General features: G+C 38.2%; 1 protein-coding gene across 1 annotated transcript in view; it reads left to right on the plus strand.

Moving 5' to 3' along the window:
* The window catches only part of LOC137291419 (rho-associated protein kinase 2-like), a 49,683-nt gene that overhangs the window by 4,239 nt on the left and 25,835 nt on the right, over nucleotides 1-19,609 (plus strand). The window contains exons 2-4 of the mRNA XM_067822753.1: nucleotides 9,115-9,196; nucleotides 10,078-10,178; nucleotides 12,293-12,352. Coding sequence (XP_067678854.1) covers nucleotides 9,115-9,196; nucleotides 10,078-10,178; nucleotides 12,293-12,352 — 243 coding nt within the window. The remainder of the gene's footprint in view (nucleotides 1-9,114; nucleotides 9,197-10,077; nucleotides 10,179-12,292; nucleotides 12,353-19,609) is intronic.

The following is a 19,609-nucleotide window of genomic DNA, read 5'->3' on the forward strand; positions in this document are numbered from 1 at the left end:
CAAGTCTCCTTGAGCTTCACGGCACAGTCTAAGACGGATAGGCATACTTCCTATCAGAGAGGTTAGTGTCTCGTGAGTTATGCTGTCCCAGTATCGGACCACTTCTCTCTTCATGTCTTCAATTTTTGTCAACCCCTTTTGATTCACACATTCCTTCATCATCCCCCAAATGTTCTCTATGGGATTTAAGTCAGGACTATATGCAGGAAATGGTAATGCAGTCACATTTTTCTCCTGAAACCACTGCTTGGCATGTTTTGCGGTGTGTTTAGGAACATTATCTTGCTGCAAAATCCAGTCATTTCCATAAAACACATGTGCACTTGGAAGGAGAAAATTATCTAATATGTTAGTGTAGCGTTGACTTGTCAGATTTCCCTCAAACACACACAGCGGGGTCGTTCCTAATAAGGATATCCCTCCCCATACATGAAACTTTGGGCTGTATTTAGGTAGTCGATACAACGGTGCTGACGCAGACTTTGTCCATATTTTCACATTATTGGGATATACCCATATTGAGCTTTCATCAGTAAAAATCACATTTTCCCAGTCAAAGTATTCATGTGCCAAACACCACTCAACACGCCTGTCTTTATGTTCTTGTTTCATGAGAGGAGAAGGAATTCCAGTCTTTTTCTCCCATCCAAGATCAATCAAATTTCTTTTAACTGTAGATTTTGATACAACTGTTGATCCCCTTTCTATCATTTCATACCTGATGTTGGATATGCTTGCCCTTTGCTTTTTAGACGCTAAAATTCCCAGCCGGACGCGATCTGAGAAGTCCAATTTTCTGGGTCTCCCTGCTCCTTTCTGGTGCCCAAAATCCTTTCCCTCTTTAAAATTCTTCCAAATCCTATACACAGTAGAAAGAGGAGTTCCTGTTCTCTCTGCCAATGTATTTACATCATCAATTCCTTGATTACACAACTCAAAAACCAACCTTCTTTTATCTTCAGCAGACATTGTTGACAGTGCTGAGGAAAATGACATCTGCTACAAATTCAGGGGAGGTAACTCTAATTGTACTATACTCAGTAGGCCAAGATGAGTTACCTCCCTTATACCATTACTTAGTTTTAAGTATCAGTGAATCAGTTGAGGTGTTAGGATAGCTCAAAGTAAGAAGAAAAATTCTCAATAATTATGAACCAGACTATATATCAGGATGTGTCATAGTGATGAACATGTCAGTAAACGATGATCGTAATGATAAATACTGGTTACTTGACATTAATAGAAATAGTTCACAGAAGACAGATTTATTGATTAGTCATTGCTAATGATGTTATGAAGAGCAGTTATGAACGGTAAAGCTGATTATACCACAAAAACAAATATGGATATCTTTAGTTAGTATTATTGATGAGCCTTTGAATTTTATTTATTCATATCCTCTGCAAATTTGCCTGACCGTCTTGACAGTTGTAGACATAGGTTTCGGACGATTTCAGTATGTTTATGCAGTACCCAATAACATCAGTTCTACAAGCATCTCTCTTTTCCTCTGTTGGTGATCTCTGGACCCTTTTATCCTGTATAATTTAGTCATGGTTTATTATTTTAGTTATCCTTGTGCTAGTTTTTACCAATCTGTCATATAAATTATAATCACGTTATTTCATGATTTTTTGAAAACAGACTTTAAGACAACTTGTAAGTATTGTCTATATATATGTGTAAATCTCTGTCCTCATGATATGGCTGAAATGTTCCTTAAGGGATGTAATATTTTAACCTACTCACTCTTCTTCTTTTCAGTGTGTTTAGGTCTAATGGGTTAAGAAAACATTTACATTGCAGTTCATATTTCCATCAATGGACAGTCTCAATCTTAAATTACTATGTTTAGGGCTGGTGATCGGTATAAATGAAAGAGATTGATAATTGAAACTTAATATTGATCGATTATCAATACTAGACCCCTACCAAAAAAAGATGACAGTGTTGTATGCTTATGAGTTGCCATTTTGACATGTGCTTTGAAAGCCAGTTGTAACCCCTCGAATCTTTCCTCCAGACAGAGGTAACAAGTTGTTGCCAGTCAGTTTCTCAGCCAATCAGAATCATAGAACATCGGCATGTCAAGGTTGCTTTGGTCATTTCTATATATAGATCACGGATTTCCATTAATTTTATACGTGCTGAAAAGACAACAAACGAGACCCCAAAGTCAGATGATTTTATTGCTCAGCATGTTTTTATAGTATTATACCCAACTAACTGAATATGAGTTTTACCGGTATACTGAACCGACAGCGTTTGAAATTAACCGTATGGGGCATATTTTATTGGTAAAAAAACGGTAATTACCGGTGAATGGAAACACTGTATATGTCAAATAATCAATGAATTTACCAGTCCTTGTTTAGTTTATTACATGCTGGCAGCTGTATGTGTTGATCCCTTGTGGGAATCTGAAATATCAATTTACTATTAGCTGTGTTATTAACATATTTGGCAATCGGTATGAAAGGTAAAGAGACTAAAACTGAGGATAGTCAAGTTTCTTAGCAATAGGTTAGAGAGTCAGTGGGAGAGACAATTTAATAGTCAGTGTTCCTTGCTAAAGGCTTGAGACGGTAGGTGCACAAGTCATTACTTATTGCAGTAGGGATGAAGCTTGATCTTGTCAAGTTTCTTAGCAATAGGTTAGAGAGTCAGTGGGAGAGACAATTTAATAGTCAGTGTTCCTTGCTAAAGGTTTGAGACGGTAGGTGCACAAGTCATTACTTATTGCAGTAGGGATGAAGCTTGATCTTGTCAAGTTTCTTAGCAATAGGTTAGAGAGTCAGTGGGAGAGACAATTTAATAGTCAGTGTTCCTTGCTAAAGGCTTGAGACGGTAGGTGCACAAGTCATTACTTATTGCAGTAGGGATGAAGCTTGATCTTGTCAAGTTTCTTAGCAATAGGTTAGAGAGTCAGTGGGAGAGACAATTTAGTAGTCAGTGTTCCTTGCTAAAGGCTTGAGACAGTAGGTGCACAAGTCATTACTTATTGCAGTAGGGATGAAGCTTGGTCTTGTATTGTGAATGACCTACATTTTGAAGGCTAAGTAGGGTATGGAGTCCTCCTTTGTCAAACCCAGAATGACTTTAAAGATATTATGGTCGAAACAATGAAGTCAGGTAGACACAGGGTCCCTTGTTTCAGCTGTATTCAGGTCAAGTTTGTAGTTCGGAAGTGCACATCGTCATAATAACAGCTAAACTGAGCAGTGACTTTAAGTATCACTGTAATATAGTGAGGAGTGTTTGTGTGGATACAGGTGAATGGGATTGTGAAGGTCTACCAAGTACAATAATGCAGACAGTGCATGGTCAGTCCATAGGTGACAGTGTGTAGGTGATGATAAATGTTGGATAATTAGACTCCATTGAAGATTCTGAACTAGCTAAGGGTAGGGAATCAGTGACAGGCTAAGAACGAAAAGAAATGTGACTTTTTATGTCAAGTTTTTGTTTGTTTGATGAGAGGTAGAGTGGGGCAGATAATTTTCTAATCGGGTGACCTTCGTGTTCAACAAATAAGCCTGTCAGCCGATCTGGTCCAGCCTTGCCTTGATTATTCCGCTGAACAGATGCCAGTTTACAATATGTTGTTATGACACTTAAGTTGGTTGATTGGTGTAAAATGTACGATGTCTGTCTCTATTTCATTCCTTGTTTGCTGGCAACACATAGACATCCTTCCTCAGTAAGTTCTAAGATGGGGGAACCAAGCAAACTGTTGTTCACACTTGACATGGTTGACAAGTCAGTTATCTTTCTGCATGTTGCTGCTAGTGGACATGGAAGTGGCCTTTATTTACCTTAGTTTCATAAGTATAATGTACAAAGTGAAGTAGGTAGACTGATGTGCAGTAACACACTGCAAATAGCTGCTACATGTTAAAGTTGAAGGGAAGTATGGTAAATGAGTCATAGCTAAGTTACAGATTCAGGAGTCTTTGAACTTTCAGCCAGTTAATCCTAATGAATGTATTCACTGACGAAATGTAAGGCATGTAGAATACTATCTAGGCATATCATCATTCTACCTCATTCGCACCTGGAAGACAGAAATCTGGAAAATGTTACTTTAAACAGTAATTTGTATCCCAATTTGTTCTACTCACAATTTAATGTAATAATATTCTGCTTAATTAATTGTGATATGAAACACATGGCTTGAAGGCTGGAGTTGCCTGTATTACCTACAATGGAGTGGAGTAGATATCAAGCCACTGTACCCAGTCTGATCATTAGCTTTATGGCCTGCACGAGCTGACTTCGACCATTCTAATTATGGTGGAATATGCCAGTGTAATTTGCATTACTTACTTAAAGACAAACTACCTGGGTTATTTAATTTTGTATCAGAGGGTCAGTATGTAGGATAGTAGAGTATTATTATTAAGTGTGTCACAGAGTAGGGATAAGATTTGTCTGAAGGAAGTCTTTCGTGCATATTAAGAATCTCATCAGAGAGTGAGTGACTTCAGTTTTACACCGCACTCAGCAGTATAATAGCTATATGGCGGTGGTCTGTAATAATCGATCCTGGACCAGACATTCCAGTGATCAACAGCATGAGCATTGGCCTACGCAACTGGGATATATGCATCGATATGCACAATTAGGAACTGATAACATTTCCACCAAGTCAGCAAACCTGATACCCGATGTAGTTAGATGTTCCTTACGTCCAGCATGAGTTACTGAAGATCAGGTCTAACCCAGATGTTTACGGGTTCTCAGCAGTGATATATACAGAGTATTAAACAAGATTTTGAACAGTGGTTTATGGTCAGATGTTTGATAGTTTGAGCTGTAATTGTATTTCTCTTAAACTAGAAGGCTGATAGCACCGGCTAATTTGTTATGTTCATGATGTTTAGTTTGTTAAAAAAATCAAAATAATTTTTTTGTGTAAGTTTTCCATATTTTCATTGGTTCATGGGCATGGTAAAATGCTGCAGATAGAGAATTAATCGTTTTCAGTCCACAACAGTCTATTTGATGTTTCACATTGCGTGTTGTGGACTGGACTCAAATGTCATGTGTAAAACAAGTAAAATAACTCAGTCTACCATATCAGATTTTATTTGGTGTAGAGTCAGGTAGTTAAAGTGTTTTGCTTGTCACATTGATGACCCATGTTTGATTCCCCACATAGGTACAAAGTGTGAAGACCATTTCTGGTGTTCCCTGCCAGGACATTGTTGGGAAATTCACTTAAGCACTTAATGATTTCATTTTAATATCTCAGACTGTAACATATTTACATTATTATTGCCAGGTAATCTTTGAAAAGTGAAACTGATGAATCAGGAAGTTATATGATTGAACTACAGCGTGTACCAGGAAAATATGTGACTTTATCACATTTATTGTGTGTTTATTGTGTAGGAACTGACTGACTGCTGGCCTTGGCTACTGCATTGATGTTCCTCCAACTATTTGGCCAGTGATTTACTAGTATTCCATTCTAAGTTGCTAGCTAGAAGCATGCTGACTGCTCTGTAGAGGAGGTAGCTACGTCATTATGTTCTTACAGGAAAATGGCCAAATACATTTGGGCACACATTGGCTCTTCAGTCAAATATTTACACAGATGAAATGACATGGCTTTTGTTTACACTGCTGCCATATTTCTGTTTTGGGTATGATGGAAAATGTTGTTCCTTGCCTGCAATTACAAGCACATTGAGCAAGATGAGCATTTGTGACAGTGACAATTGGTGACATATCCAGTCTTACAGGCTGAAAGGAGAAATATCTTGGGTTCAGCAGTCAGGAGTTCAGGTATAATTAGTTCAATATGTTCATGGGAAATGCCTCATATTCCTGTCCACATTGAAGGAGAATACTAACGTAAAGCTATTTTTTTATATATGGAAAAACGCATTCATATCAAAATTTCTCAAAAAGTTCGTAAAATCGCAATAAAAACGTGAAAAAACGACCTCTGATTTCCGCTTGTTACGGAAACACATGACAGTTAATGAGCAGAGGCGGTATCACGTGACAGTACGTCAAATGTGGCTTCCTCTTTTGTTACATTTGACAACTTGACAGTGACCATGGATTGTAAAACTATAACATATGCACCCGACGTCATGTTTTACCTGTTAGTTTGACCATATCAATACTAACCGATTTTACATCGTGCAGGAGAAACTTCCAGTGAAGATGTAGAAGAATCAATCGAACTGGAGGCACCAATTTGATTCCATTCAATTCAATTGATTTCTTCGGTAGTTTGGCCATGTGACCCAAAGTACAGTTGGTTGTGATGACTTAACATGTGACAGGAAGAACATATGTACATCTTCATGAAAAGGAAAACACATGTTTCATGAAAATTGCGACAGAAGTTATGGTTGGGGTATTTATTTTTTGTACTGAGGCCAGACAGACTTTTATAATTATTTTGTTCCTAGATGCGCATACCTTTCACATACAAACAGATTTAATAATACATGGTACTCATCTTCAAGAACTCCTAGATTATAACATACATATGTAGTACATACAGAAATGCTTTCATTAGTACAATGTTGTTGTTTTTTCATTAAGTTAACTTTAAACTAATGCAATGCAATAAGTAATTTACGGAATGTCATGATCAAGGTGTTATCACTTAGTTGTGTAAGGTTGTGATAATGATAACAAAGTCGTGTAATTCCTTAAAGTTGTGGGTGTACTAAGAGACACATGCCAAATGTGGGAATATATATCACAGATTCTTTGTGCAAAAGTGCTGTTAAACATTTGCGTTTTTCCTGCACATTGTTTTATGCAAACATATGAAAGACCAGTTGTGAAAATAAGTGACAGACATATGAAACGTACGTATGCTTACCATGTTCATCAAGGTTTTTTTTATAGGAATAGACAACACTGGTGAGGAAGGCGGTGTCATTCCATTCTTAATACTTTTAACCAAAACTTTATAACACACCTTTAAGTAGAAACGTGCGTATCTACCACACCCACCCAATATGGCACTATTTGATGCACACTTGCAAACATTTCGAAATGATTTTAAGTATGTACTTTGTACATTTTCAGTGCATCCATAATACCTAGCATCTCCTTTATTCATGAAGCACTAATTGCTGTCTAGCTTTTTACGCTGTTGACATTGTTTCACATCTTACAATCCATGCAATAGGTACCATTTTATTCTTACGTTCATCGGAATTTGTCTTGTTGTACCAAATCATCTTGTAAAATTCATGGCTTATGAGGTGTTTGTTTATGATAACATTCGAAGCAATAAGTGCGTTTTATGTTTGATTGGTAAAGTTGATTGATTCTCATTCAGATAAAGAGGAAATTGTTTATTACACTGTGTCAGACTCTGATAAAGAGTACGGTCTCTTTAGGCATATGAGACACAATAACACAAGGATAAAAACCACGATGATATTAAAATGGCACACCTGCAGTCAACACACATTGTATAACAACCATCAGACAGTGGCACGAACAACCGTCAAACACGCGCAGTTACGCATCTGAAACCTTATTGCATGACACTCCTCCATACCTTCAACAGTGAAACTGCTTAAACAAATAAAATACCAAAATAATCGTATTGCACGTACGCACGCACGCACGCTTGCCCGTCAATCTCACCCCATTCACCAACCCATACAAAAACAGTCACACTGTTTTAACAGATGAATTACATAGATGATGGTATTACAGTTCACACACACAGAGATGTTTCCATTGTACTTTAATATAGTCTTAGGTGTGACTGTGGTGAGTGCATTCCCATGTTAACTGGCCTTGAAAGTAAGCGCTCCTGACACGGAATGAACTTGCCTAAATCTGTCTTTATACTTTGAAAATGGGTGAAATGGTGGCTCTTTTCATTGTTCGATGATTCCATGCATCCCCTGGTAACAGAATAAATCATCGTACCATTTGCTAAAACGTCAGAGACAACACGACTTGTGTTACTGGAGCACTTGGTCTTTAGATGCTAGTCACATTTGACGTCCTGGGCGGAAAGGTCACGTGACTTCCAGCGGAATATGCACAACGGCCGAAACTGAGATAACAGAAAATGTTTTTGCGATTAAGACGTAAATATGCATAATTTGTAAATGAAACTTTGGGTACATGTTTCTGATGACTTTATGTTTCACTCAGAAAATTATTGAAAATCTCTCGTATTCTCCTTTAAATGATTTTAAAGGAAGGGATACTGCGTTAAGAGAGGGAATTGCTCTCTGAAAGACATGGCACAGTGGAGATAGCTTCAGTGTAGGTAGTGAGGGATGATTGGTTCCAATATCAGGCCTACCATAGAAAGCTTTCCCACTGCAGAAAAATGCAGAAAAGTCCACATATCATGGACATAACTACGTAAACATATTATCTCACTACTGAAACAGTGAAAACAGCAATGAAACTGCAACATTTTTATGTCAGTGAACTTTGACCTCTACTGCACATGCTCATTATGATCAACTCTTCTTTCAAATTTCAGAGCAAATTTCAGAATTGCCTCTTGTAGAAAATGTATTGAATATGTCGAAATAATTACTGTTGTCATTTCATACAATTGGAAAATAAACTAAACAAGTGTGCACATAAGTATGATGATGATAAATGTCAAATAACAAAACACATATATACTCGAAAAAGGAAATGCAACTCAAACTGGAAAATGGTAACATGCAGTCAAAACTTTCTCTTCCATGTGTGCATGCACAACATCAAATTTGCAGGCTTTTAATTTTTTCATCCAGTTTTAGCGATTCAGTATTGTTCCAAAAATGAGGTATTGTGTTTATGTTCCAATTTCCATAGTTAATACAGTCTCTTTGGCAAAGTGGGAAAGTTTTGTTTGGTAGGCCTGAGTATGACTTTGCTGTTTTAGTGTGTCATCATACCCTCAGCAATCAACACACAGGGCCCAGTATGATTCCATCTAGCTCAGCATGGCTGATCCAGGTGACCCACCAGTCCTGACCTCATAAGACTGGACAGTGGTGGCCACCTCCTGGGCACTGTACACTGATTCATTATAGAGAGCAAGTTTCTCTTCCATCTAGCATAAACTCCACAGTGGGGAGTCCTGTATGATCATACTTTCCCTTCCTATTTCAGGACAGTATAACAGCTCTGGTTGCCGATCTAGATCATACAGCCATCAGGCGGAATAAGAATGTGGAACATTTCCTTCTCCGATGTGAGTACACCTCATTTCATTTCATAGCAACACTCACTACAGACAAATCATGCACATGCTTCTGGAATGCACCCTTGTCTACACAATTACTTGAGCTACTCAGCTCTCAGCCACCACTTTAGAAGGGGGAAATTAAGAACTAAATAACAGAACTCCAAGTCCCCATGTTGCTACAGAAATAGCCTTTTAGAGTTCTTGCATTTAAAGAGACACTCATGTTTGTTTGGGCACATAGCCTGGCACCAGATGGTAGTCTGCGTAGCCATATGGAACATTCCCATCCTGAGATAGAGAACTGAACATACAGTGATATCAGTCAACTTCATGCAGTGGCCCTCTGTTTATTTTCACCTAATGTAAATCGTAAAAGAGATGTTATCAAGTGACCAATCAATATTCAGAAGTTATAGATCACATGACCTGTCCAGAATAACTTTCCATTTTGTAGGAAATTGTATCGACAGTTTGTATTTGGTATTTTGAATTGTGAACAGTAATCCAGTAAAATTCACCATTTGTGGTTGAGACATAGCCAGCTTGGTCAATATGCATGAGTTTAAAAAAACATGTCAAAGATATTTCATTATTTACTTTGTGTTTCTTGTCTCTGTATGACACAAGCTAAAATCACAAAGCTTCCATGGGTGTTGTACACAGCAGCTGAGCAGATTCTATATCCTTTCTGGGTCTTCCAACATTGACACCTATCCCTCTTGGGGAAACCACTGTTCAGATTCTAGGTGATAGAATAACCACTTTGACATGACGAGACAGCATGGCCGATGGCAATCTGTTGGTGAAGACTGCAGTGAACTCAGGCTGGTGCCAGTTGTTTGAATCTCCTACGTGGAATTAATAATTTGTATTTGTTTGTTTTTCAGATGGAAAAACGGTAGACTTATTAAAGAAACTTCGTATGAAAGCAGACGATTTTGATGTGATCAAAGTTATAGGTCGTGGTGCCTTTGGTGAAGTACAGTTGGTAAGTAGACACCATTGTATTTTGTGTGCTCTTACTTATTCTGTCTCCTAATACATATTTTTACTGGCATGATTGCAGGTCAGTGTATTGGAAGACCATGAAATATATCTAACATTAATAAATAACATAACACAAGCCAGAGAAACAAAGAACATATCTTTGTGTTAATGCCAGATCTCTGCACAAATTAAGAACTACAGGTTGCTCAACGACCATGTATAGTGTAATAAAGCACTTTTTCCCTGACCTATTATAACTGATATAGCGAACTGTATTTCTTTTCTAAGATGCCAAAGTTAATACATTCTAAGGACTATTTTGGTTGACCTAAGGCAGAAAACAAACAACAGTGTTACGACCTAAATGAAGAATCCTTGCACAGGGCTAACTGATACTTTGTTCTTTTTATGTGTTTGCACTCCCATGTTAAGATGAACATTAACAGAAAAACAAATGATAAACAGTTTGGTGATAGTTTATGTTCGGGTTAGATATGGTCTCTAAATTATGCTCACTAGAATGGTGCAGTGATGCCAGCACGTTGTGATGTCATGAAAAAGTGCACAGTATTATCTCATAAAGTACTGTTGTGCCTTCCTTAGAATGTTAGAATGTCTTTTAAGACTTTTTGTTTGGTCAGGTTTAACAATACAGGGCCCACTTGCACAAAACGATCTTAGAGCTACAATTATTGTAAATCCTTAAGATCGCGATCTTAGGCTTCAGCTACAGTCGCCATCCACTTGCACAAAGAGATTGTAGGTTAAGATCATTGTAAGTTACAATCAAAACTTACAGTTGGTGTCTGCATGCGATTAGCAGTGGCCATGACCTTTTCAATAACTCAAGGGCAGTTAATCTTAGTTTTTACGCAAGATGGGAGTGGTTTCCCTTTGCATATTATGCCGTTGCCGTAAAATCTTCCATGCCCCAAATACAATGCATGTTCTGTTGTGACAGAACAGATCTCCACATGTTTCTTTTCGGTCAATGATTTTGTGTTAGTTTATCATTGAAATGATCTACAGTTGGATAACGTGCAAAATTATGTTTTTTTCTACTTGTAAAAATTGAATCTGACTAGAGACAAGAGTTGTAATCTATGCATTTTATATATAATACAAGTATTCTTCAAACGGGAAAAATACACTTGCTGGGGTATGTGAAATTTGCATAAAACGTTTTTTAACAAAACGAAAAAATAAATATCAACTAAATAGCATAAAGTAATTAATATACTATGGATGAGCATTCAACAACACATACAACACACCCGAAATAATAACGTTTTCATATTTCCCTGTCATGAATTTTCCACAACACTCCCACAGTCATGCCACATTTTCATATCTTTACAAATCTGATGCTTGTGGGATATATTACGAGATGCCAAACTATGTCCAACTGACAGCCACTGACAAATCATGGTACATTTAGGTGTTACATCATAAGGAAATTTTATTTATGTGTTATCTTTTAATTTCATGATCATTAGGTCACAATTACTCAAGACCCAGTCTAAAAAATTAGAATGTAGAAAAATTAGAGAATAACCCCTGAGGTACGAGTGATTATACATGTTACCTTCCACGTTATCGCTTCCTTCTTCAAGGTTATCATTTCCTTCAAAGATTTGTGGGTTGGGGTTTTGGGGGTTTTTTTGTTTTTGTTTTTTTGTTTTTTTTGTTTTGCTTTGATGAATCTGCAAGGTGTGATTAATGAAGGGATGTCATTTGCGTGCAGTAACCATTTCCACGTTTTATTTGCGCTGCATGTTATGCGCACTTGAGGACAACTGTAGACACGAGTCGAGTTTAAGAAATTTCTACCTCCAACGTTGAAGAGTTTGATCTTAGTTAAGACTGTGATCTTAAATCCATGCTATCTTAAGATCGTGTTTGTGCAAGTGGATTAGAGCAGTTGTACGGTGATAGTAAAGTTGATTGTAGGGGCCAAAGATTGATTGTAACTAAGATTGCTCTGTGCAAGCGGGCCCAGATCTATATGTATCATGTATCCCAGTACCTTTGTTTGGGAGTATATTTTTTACCTTTAATGATACATTGCTAGACAAAAGAGATACTATTGTGATCAGTTTCAATTTTTCTCCACAGGTACGACATAAAAGGGCTAAGAAGGTGTATGCAATGAAGTTGCTCAGTAAATATGAAATGGTGAGTACTTTTAAATATTACCCTTCTCATTTAAGGTCAGATAATTGTACTACTACAACCGATGACAAGCCTTGGGGATATTAAACACTCATCACAATTACAGCATTTCATATTTACAGCACCCTCAGAAGATATACGTTAGGACTGGGGTTAACCCCCTGGATGCCGAGGTTTTTTTTTCAGGTGCACATTTTCGTAAGGTTTGAAAAGTGAATGTTGTGCGAGAATAGCGCTTGCGTGGTCCTGCATCTGCGTATGGCTATGAAATTACACAAAAACATAGAGTATTTAATTTCCTATCCTTTGGTATAAATATAACTTTGACTACCTCAGGGGTTTGAGAAACAGACACTGCTAAATGTTGTCCAAAACTTTTGTGTGCATTGAAAAACAGTAAATGTGTCCGTTTTTTGTCGTGCGCCAATAAAAGGACTCTGCAACAATTTTTTTAATTTGTCATTACGGAAAGTGTGATATCTGAACGACATTTTTAATGAAATACCTGAAAATAATGCAACATTTTAGTTGACGTCATGCCATGTTTTGTGCGTTTTCTGACATCGGAAAAAGATGACACTGGTTTGTTGATTAGTATAAATCTAACCTAATTTCCACTCAGTTTGTAAAAGGTCTTGGCTTCTGTGTCAGAATTCAACACTTTTTAGACAGAACGTAAAAAGAATGGCTTTACGACTGAAATAGTGGCCTGAATACACAACAATTAGACGGTTTTACTACGTATCTTATTGTGAGCAACACATGCACCTGTCTGGCATCAATTTAGCGAAAATGAAAATATCACAACATCTGAATAGTCATTGGATATTCATTTAGGATATAGACGTTTCTTCTTATTATGTAATTATTTCACTTCATGTGTATGCAATGAAAGGTACAAAGAGATCGCTTTCTTAGTACGGAACTATTAGAATATGGACATAAGGTTTGTCCAAATTAAGACATGATCTGGTTTTCATATAAATGTTTTAGTTAGATATTCTGCCATCAAATGTGTTTTAATCGAATTTGAATTGACTTTATTATCTAAAACAATGATAATGAATCATAAAACGTTTTGACAAACTCGCACCTGGTCAATTAATGTCCATTATTGTTTTGTCTAAAGAAACGACACAAACCTATGCAGTGAACAAGACAATTCATTCAAATATGTGTGCCTCTACATCTCATAAAACGTACAAATCATTTTCATTAATATTATCAGTTTTACTTATAAGTTTGAATTAAATCACAGCCAGCCAGTCTAGATTCTGCCCACACGGTGATAAACATTCTAGTTCAACTGGGGTGGATCATCAATATCGGACCTGGTACCCATCCAGGACTTGGCTTTTCCAGGGTCGAGGATCACAGAGTCTTGTTTCTTTGTTGCCCTAACGGGTCAACAGAGTACAGGAGATGGTGATGTGGTGGGTGCGGTTGAGATGTGCCCCACGCAGCAAGCTTTGGCGATGGTTTTCTCCTCACCTTTAGTGGTGGACCTGGAATCTCTCCGTAGGTGTCCCTTTGGAACTCCTGAGGCCAGCTCTAACACTTCAGACCAACGCATCCCTCTCGGGGTTGGGTGGGGAGGGGTAATGGGTGTTTGTCTGTTGGTGTCCAGTCCATTGGCAATTGATATGCTCAGCCACTATTTGGAACTGGCCTAGAACTTTTATAAGGCACTATCAGCTTGATACACATTCCTGTGATTGATCACTTTTTGGCCAATCCATTCTCACCAGTGGACAGTGTCCTGCCACCCTGGCCAAGTGAGTCTTGGTTATCTGGACAGATGATGCTGTGTTCAATTGTATACAATTGATATATCCACCATTGACATATCACACTACTTTTGATTCTCGTACGAGTTGTATTTCTGTTGTGATTTGGTTTTGCCCTTACGGTGCTCGCTATAGGTTTCACCATATGGGCAGGGTTTTCACGTCTGTACTAAGTGTAAGATCACTTGCTTAACTTATGAGATCGATTCTCAGTACATTTCCTCCCTGTCAGTTCCTTCCAATAATGCCTTTCACGGAAGCTTCCGGACAGGCAACAGGTCCACATCAGAGTTCTCAGTGAGCAGATTAACAATGTTTATATGAGATAATCAAACAAATCAAATAAACTGAAGAATAAACTCAACAACATTACTTATTAAAGTTGTCAAATGAACATTCTAACTTGCTATTTCCATCTTTATTATGCAATCTTGTAATGTTACTCAAATGACATCCTGGCTTTCATCACTTTGAACTTCACACTCGGACATGATGCTAAAATATGTGCATAAAATGTTCTTGTCATATCCAAGCATGATATGGCCTCTCACTTTCATAATATACATATAGATGGTGTATTTTTGTGCAACATGTTCAGAATAGGATGTAAAAATGATGTAAGATCAGACATATTTCAGGGTGATGTTTTTTGTTGTATCTTTGCACTTTTACATGCAAACTGAAAGCTTTTCCAGCTTCGTGTTATTTCTGTGAGGTGTCCTCTATTTTTGGCTGAATCTCCTCTCACACTGGCTCATTTTACATTGAAATGGCGCTCTTTGTTTCTCGCAGAGTTTGATATTTACAGAGACTAAGCATTCCATCATTGTTGCACCAGGCAAGATGACATGCTATGAGACAGCATCTCTCTCATAACTTCTGCCGTGATATTGCTGGAACATTGCTAAAAGTGATACAAAACTAAACTCGCGCACTTTCATAGCTTTAACAAATGGCTGGAAATGGCTGAATATGCCTTTCAACATTCATTCTTTTGCTAAGATTACCATAAGTACTGCAGTGAAAACTGGACAAGACACAACTGATGTTACAGGCTGAAGGTACTTAGGGCAAGACATTTGTGTATTATCTGGGGTCTGTAAGTCGGGGTCAAGGCTCACCCATTGTTTGTGTGTGACAGTGCTCCCCTTTCTCTCCAGGCCTATGATGTTGTAACCTCTGTAGGGCTCACCTTGCATCTGGGAGAACTCATGTTTGTCATACACCCTGCTGGAATTCTTCAGCTGTGTTTATCAACTGTATGTAATATGACCCACTGATGTTGTTACATTTATCCAATGTGGGTATACATGTGAGTGGTCCTACAAAACAGTATCTAATTTTTGTATTTGTCATCATGACAAATGTTAGCCAAGTGTGGCTATGTCTGCTTGGAGTATTACATGAAGTGGCTTGTTTACATTAAACTAGTAAAGTCAGCTCTTTAAGTCTTACCATTTCATGATCAGAGATAAGATGTAAACATTTGGAAATATTACATGTATTGCCTGCTAAGGTATGGGGTAAATAGAACGAATTCGCTTTCAAAAACTATATCTGATTCAAACCATACAGCTTCTGCATTCTGGCATGGAACAAGCTGGCACAAACCATTTAATAACAATGACCCAAGGTTATGTTGTTTTAATTTGACCGTCTGATTTGTTCATCCTGGATTGTGTTCATTTACCTTAACCGTCTGCTGTGATCACCCAGGGTTGTGTTCTGTTATCTAAATTGTCTGATTTAATCATCCTGAGTTGTGTTAATTTACCTAAACTGTCTGATTTGATCATCCTGCACTTAGTTCTTTTACTTTAGCTGTCTGATTTGATCGTCTTGGGTTGTGTTCAGGTACCTTTACTGTCTGATTTGATCATCCTGGACTGTGTTCAGTTACCTAAACTGTCTGATTTAAACATCCTGGGTTGTGTTCTGGTACCTAAACTGTCTTGATTTGATCATCCTGGGCTGCATTCAGTTGGCTGTCTGATTTGATCATTCTGGATTGTGTTCAGGTACCCAAACTATATGATTTGATCATCCTAGGTTGTTTCCATTTGTATGAACTTATTGAGTTAGAAGTTACATGCCCTTTTCTCTTTGTAAAGTACAGTGTGGTTGTCTGTTAATATGGGGGTCATCCATCCATGCCTATGTTATGGTGAGGGATTGCTGTAAAAGTAATAATCAGTATTGGAACATTGCATTATTTATGTTAGAGGTAGGCTTGGCAGGAATGGAGTCATCCTTCATCTGCAGGGGGATGTGTTTTCATGTTTTACTTATGATTAAACACAGAGATAGTTCAGTGTTGTCATTTAGCTGTGGGTCAGTGTGACCTACTACTCAGGTACTCTCTGCAGTTTTTCTGTAACAGCAGGCGGTGGGATTTCATGCATCCTACAAAGAGCACCCTTACACCATACCATTGTGTGAATGGAAGGAAATATGCTTCAGTCTGTGTCATCCTGGCCTCTGAGACAATGCACAATATTTTGTTATCTATGCATGTACGCCAAGCGTTGACGTTCCTACTTTGATAATATTGTTGCAGATGATACACATTGTGTGTGGAAAGAGTATTTTGTGGGAACAACTGGCAAGGAAGTTGCCCCTTGACATTTGATTGCTCTGGAACATATGCAACAGGAATAAGGAACTGGAATTAGGTAGTCCTCCATGGTTTCTATCTGCTACTTTTGAAGACATGTGTTTCTTTTGTAGAATGTAGAGGGATTTAGGAATTTGTGTGGAAAACATGCTTATAGTAAATGAAAGTAAGCTTTCATGACATTATTCGAAACTTTGATGAGATGAAGGTTTCATAAATAAGACTTAAGACAAGTTATATCAGCTGTAGGTTATTTGTCCTCTTCAAACATGCATTTGAAAGTGTAAAACATTTTCTGGGGTTTTTCTTAACTAAGCTTTCAAAGTTCGGAAGAAAATTTGAATGAATGACATATTTCAAGTGTGTGGAAGGAACAGTTTTCTTGGGAGAAATAGTAGCTTATCTGCTGAATTTTATTCATGATCTTTTCACTATGTGAATACTCTTGTGACTACAACAGCCCCTGTTATTACTGACAACATAGGTATACACAAGCAGCACAAGTGTCACTATATTGGTGGCAATTGGCCTCAGCCTGGTTGACCCCAAGTGACCGACTTCCTGACTATTGTCACATCAGGCACATTGTTCCAGGGTGATGCTGTTGCTTGGCTGCTGGTGGTGGACTGTCCTGTGACAGATTGCAGGGGCTCCCTGTGTTGGCCCTTGTGTGGCATTCCATTTCTATTGCCCCCAGTGGTCAACAACAAAAGATCAATGATTATTATTCCCCATGACCTGTTACACCAGTGTTACAGTGTATAGAGCCTACACTCCAGGCCTACCCTGTGTTAAAGTATATAGGGCCTACATACTAGACCTACCCTGTGTTACAGTGTATAGGATCTACACACCCGACTTACCCTGTGTTACAGTGTATAGGGCCTACACACCAGAACAACCCTGTGTTACAGTGTATAGGGCCTACACACGAGAACAACCCTGTGTTGCAGTGTATAACGCCTATTCATCAAACCTACCCTGTGTTACAGGGCCTACTCACCAGACCTACCCTGTGTTACAGGGCCTACTCACCAGACCTACCCTGTGTTACAGCGTATAGGACGTACACACCAGGCCTACCCTGTGTTACAATATATAGGGCCTACACACCAGAACAACCCTGTGTTTCAGGACCTACAATCCAGAACTATCCTGTCTTACAGTGTATAAGGCCTACACAGCCTGTGTTACACATCTGTGTTGATTGGTGTTATTTGACATCTGTGTTGTCATAGAACAATTGCATGTATTAATGTATCACTTTTCAAGAGATAAACACAGGTTATGAGTAATTCAATGTTCTATCATAGTTGACGTCTCAGTGACTGATAAACTCTAGTTTGTCATCATGATTAAACTTGATTAAAGACTCTAATGTCAATTTGTCCAGGTTTAGTGTACCATGGTCTACTAACACTGAGGTAACTGTGATTGATCCTGTTGAAAGACAAGATTACGTGTGAAAGTTCCCAGGATAGCACCCATCTGTATCCAGTTATAGCTGTAGGCTTGTCATTTCATTCAGTCCGACATGACAAGGTGGAAATACTTGTGTGGATCTCCCACAGCTTTCAGGAACATGTGTAGGCCACCTTCCTACAGTCAGCCATCCTGGGAAGGCAGGAAACATAGTCTTCTTGTCTCTTGCTACAACCCATCCCTAGTACTGTGGTTGGACTGTGGCAGGGAAATGTAGTGATAGATCATAGTTCAGTATGTAGCCTCCTGCTATTAATACAGATGAAGAGTTGAGTCTTTGGTGAGGGTGGTGCTTACAGACTTATGCTTTCCTACTCTGTTGTTTGAGAGATGTGGGAAAACATCATTAGATGCATATGGTTTTGTGGCATTATTGCTACCCTAAGTCATTTATCGAGACAAGTTTCATACATGCAATAACATTTTCAGAATATTTTCAAGTCTTGCCAATATTACTAGAATAATTTTATTTATAATCATCAGGGAGAATAGTATTTTGTGAATAGTAGACTATGTTATGTTCTTTTAAAGCTTAGAACCCATGTTGTCCCCTTCTTTTCTTATACTCTATTGTGAATCTCAACTGTGTCATCATGTTCCAGCTACATGTAGAGATACATACACATGGCTTTATTTCCCAACCGTATGTTACAGACATATGTCGTCATATACTAGCTGCATGTAGAGATACATACACATGGCTTTATTTCCCAACCGTATGTTACAGACATATGTCGTCATATACTAGCTGCATGTAGAGATACATACACATGTTTTTATTTCCCAACCGTATGTTACAGACATGTGTCGTCATATACTAGCTGCATGTAGAGATACATACACATGGCTTTATTTCTCAACCGTATGTTACAGACATATGTCGTCATATACTAGCTACATGTAGAGATACATACACATGTCTTTATTTCCCAACCGTATGACACAGACATATGTCATCATATACTAGCTACATGTAGAGATACATACACATGGCTTTATTTCCCAACCGTATGTTACAGACATGTGTCGCCATATCCTGATTTGATGCGAGAGTGATGGATGAAGTGACTGATCGGTCATACATGATGGAGAGGAAGTGTGATGGTCAGTGTTGAGTGTAGCAGGAAATAATCTGCATACAATACTGCTGAAGAATGTCACAATAGAGCAGACAGATTTAGATATGAATGTACTTGATTGCTTCTTATATGTCAATCCTGTGGTAGCATGTTACATTCCTCACAGAGTGTTAGCCATGTGTCATCCCAGTACATACTGTGGCCCACTGTCACCAGCCAGTGATGTATGTTCTGGCTCCTGTAATCTCTCCTGCCTTAAGCCAGGCTTTTGACATAACCCACTGGAACTACGGAACAC

The sequence above is a fragment of the Haliotis asinina genome, chromosome 7 (assembly GCF_037392515.1).
Source record: "Haliotis asinina isolate JCU_RB_2024 chromosome 7, JCU_Hal_asi_v2, whole genome shotgun sequence".
NCBI lineage: Eukaryota > Metazoa > Mollusca > Gastropoda > Lepetellida > Haliotidae > Haliotis > Haliotis asinina.